Source organism: Gordionus sp. m RMFG-2023, chromosome 3 (assembly GCF_954871325.1).
Source record: "Gordionus sp. m RMFG-2023 chromosome 3, tfGorSpeb1-WG-v2, whole genome shotgun sequence".
Lineage (NCBI taxonomy): Eukaryota > Metazoa > Nematomorpha > Gordioida > Chordodea > Parachordodidae > Gordionus > Gordionus sp. m RMFG-2023.
The window spans coordinates 18,219,612-18,222,500 of record NC_088777.1 but is presented as its reverse complement, the minus strand read 5'-3'; the positions used below and the strand labels follow the sequence as shown (position 1 = coordinate 18,222,500).

General features: G+C 26.8%; 1 protein-coding gene across 2 annotated transcripts; it reads right to left on the bottom strand.

Annotated features, from left to right (window-relative positions):
- Positions 1 to 547: 547 nt before the first annotated feature.
- LOC135926255 (homeobox protein DTH-2-like) lies at positions 548 to 2,593 on the bottom strand. Of its 2 annotated transcripts, XM_065462061.1 has the most exons (4): positions 2,579 to 2,593; positions 1,619 to 2,276; positions 1,293 to 1,513; positions 548 to 1,149 (listed from the first exon to the last, which is right to left on the bottom strand). In XM_065462061.1, exons 2-4 carry the CDS (start codon positions 2,250 to 2,252, stop codon positions 571 to 573), a joined length of 1,434 nt encoding a protein of 477 aa, XP_065318133.1. In that variant the 5' UTR covers positions 2,253 to 2,276; positions 2,579 to 2,593; the 3' UTR covers positions 548 to 570. The 2 variants fall into 2 exon arrangements, with proteins under 2 accessions (XP_065318133.1, XP_065318132.1); XM_065462060.1 differs by lacking the exon at positions 2,579 to 2,593 and having other exon boundaries at positions 1,619 to 2,355.
- Positions 2,594 to 2,889: the final 296 nt, after the last annotated feature.

Below are 2,889 nucleotides of genomic sequence, written 5' to 3'. Positions count from 1 at the left end.
AAAAACTTTACATCCATATCTAAATATTTTTTAAAAATTTAATCACCCATTATTTCTTCACTTTCAATATTTCAAAAAAAATCAAATTCGAATCGAATAGTGGTTTTAATTATTCGTACAGATAAGGAATTATTCGATTCGTATGTTTGTAGATATATACTTATAAATTAAATATTCACTATTTTTACTTAAAAGTGATTGATATCTACTAAAATGCAATTAATAAAGAATTGTTTCAAATACAATTCAAATTATACTTTTTAAAAACAATTAAAATTCCTTGAATTTCAAAAAATAATTTTTTTATTGGCACTTTTTGTTATAATTATATATTTTTTGTTTTCTTTTTTTGTACATCATAATATATAATAAATATATATATTAAGTTAGAAGAAAACAGACAATCAAAGCTTTTTATAATAAAATTGGATTGTTTCTACTTGTAATTAGAAATGAAAAACATTGAATTAAATAATTGTATTTCATCGTATAATTTTAGCTATTTTTTAAATATAATAAATAACTGGAGTTTTTGATAGGGCAAATATTAATTATGATTGCTATAAATTTTTATGATATAGGCCAACTATAATGATTGAATATATTCCTCATTAGTTGAGTCATTTGATGATTGTATAGATTACTTTTGGCATTGTATCCGGAATAAAATGGGTAACCTTTGAACATAGTATCTAACTCAAAAGGTGTTTCTAGATCTAATTTAAAAATCGAGTTAATAGGAAACGTTGGCTCGGTCTTGGAATTAGTTGAGAAATTGTTCTCTTTATCACGCAAAAGGTTGCCACTCGAATAAACTAGATCAGACGTTTTCTCGGAATTGGTGATCGGGAGATCAACGGATATCGACAAATGGTTACCTGAAGAATCAGATTTGATTTTACAGTTGGCTTCATTTTTCGTTTTGTGAGTATTGACAATATTTTTCTCTACATACTCCGATTCGGTCATGGAATCTTCGTTTGGCGTGTCATCTAAATGCTTTAGATTTTCGTTCGAAAAATCAATAGTAGAGTGATTATTTTTGTCTTGTTTGAAATCTTGTTCGAATCTCAACTTTTCTTGTTTCTCTATCTCGGCTTCTTTCATACGTTTTTGCTTAGCTCTTCGATTTTGAAACCAAATTTTGACCTAATTTTTTTTAAAAAAAAAATCGTAATACGTGACTATTTGATGATAAATAATTTATTAATTAAAATTACATAATTTTTTATATAATGAATGTTTGCTTATATTATTCCTAAATTTTTTTATGTATGCTTAAAAAGATATACCTGAGTCTCCGACAATTCCAGTGAATTGGAGAATTGTGCCCTCTCCGCTATCGATAGATATTGTTTGTTCCTAAATTTCTTTTCCAGCAAAACCAATTGACTAGAAGTGAACGGAGTTCGCGGTTTTCGATTCGCTTTGTGTTTTCTCAGTGTACATACGCTTAGTCGATTTAATGTTTCCGGGTCTTTCAAATCGAATTCGTTAGGATATGTGTTTTTAACTAAAAAGAATAAATAACAGAAATCTGAGAGAATGAAGGAAAAAAGTGAGCAAAAATTTTTTTAAAAAAGGTAAAGATAAAGAAACATTTTTTTTAAGTTCAAACCTTTATGGGTTCGGGAAGTAGAGTTGGCTTTTGCGGAGCTGGTACTCGTACCATTTTGGATTAATTTGCGAGTAATAGATGGATTGGAAATACTCTGGTCTTTTTCTAGGTTAATTGTGGTAGAGTTGGAAATATTAGGGTCGGTGTTATCGTGTTTTAACAAAGAATAATAGTTGTAAGGTAGGTATGGTTGGTGGTGATAGTAAGATAGCGGATTCTGATGATTTTGATAGAATTTCCACATATCCCTTGCATTGATCATCGATTCACATTCTTCCTCGGTGCTATCGTTAATTTTTGTGTGAAGATTATTCGTGAATTCGATTGTGTGATCATTTCCAACTTCTGCGATGTTTTGAAGACTACTGCCAACAGAATTCAAGCTTATGTTAGAGCCATTAAAAGATGAGCATTGACTATTTAAAGAATCGTTGTGAATGTTAGAGATCATATTACTGGTATCGTTTGGAATTTCTTCCAAGATGTCGTCGATTGCGAAGGACTTTTTCATCGGCTTGGTGCAATTGGTGCTCGAATGTTTCCTTTTCATGTGGAAGCCATTATTGAGATCGATATTATTGAGTATCCCTAAATTTTTATATTCTTTGGCTTTCTCGTCAAATTTATGTATCATTCCCCTCGTTTATTTTTTTCGTGGCTAATTTTTTAAAAATATTTATTTTCACATTTTGATATCTTTTTTGTTTTGGGGGGATATCTTTATTTCTTCATAATAAAAAAATAATCAATAATTAATTTTTTAAAATAATTTGATAATTAGTGCGAAAAAAATTAATTTTTATCAAGTAAATTTAGAATCAAATTAAATATAATCGGGATGTATCGAATTTAATTATTTTTTCAAACAAATTTTTGTATTTTATTCACATATTTTTATTTTGAAATAAAAATAATAAACATATTTTACAAATATTTTGATTGTAAAAATTAAAAAATTACTTGAAAGTTTAAATATTCTTCGGCGATAAATTCTTACAAAATATTTTATATTATATTTTGATTTGTATTTATTTTAAATATTCGATGATTTTGCTTAAAACTTTTTTAAAAGTAATTAAAAACGCAAATTCTTTTTTTTATATATAAATAAAACTCGTTATAATATTAGAAAAATTAAAAATATGATATTTTTGTTTAAAAAAAATAAAAAACAAATGGGGAAAAGGCGCCAGCGAACCTCTAAAATTAAAAGATCGCAAAAGTATATCATTCATTGGGAAAAAAAGAAAAATATTATTTTTTATTAATCA

Coding starts and splice junctions, on each gene's coding strand:
- LOC135926255 (XM_065462061.1), bottom strand. CDS start 2,252: ATGATACATAAATTTGACGAGAAAGCCAAAGAATATAAAAATTTAGGG. Junction 1,514..1,618: donor TACTTCCCGAACCCATAAAG/GTTTGAACTTAA, acceptor TATTCTTTTTAG/TTAAAAACACATATCCTAAC. Junction 1,150..1,292: donor TGGAATTGTCGGAGACTCAG/GTATATCTTTTT, acceptor AAAAAAAATTAG/GTCAAAATTTGGTTTCAAAA.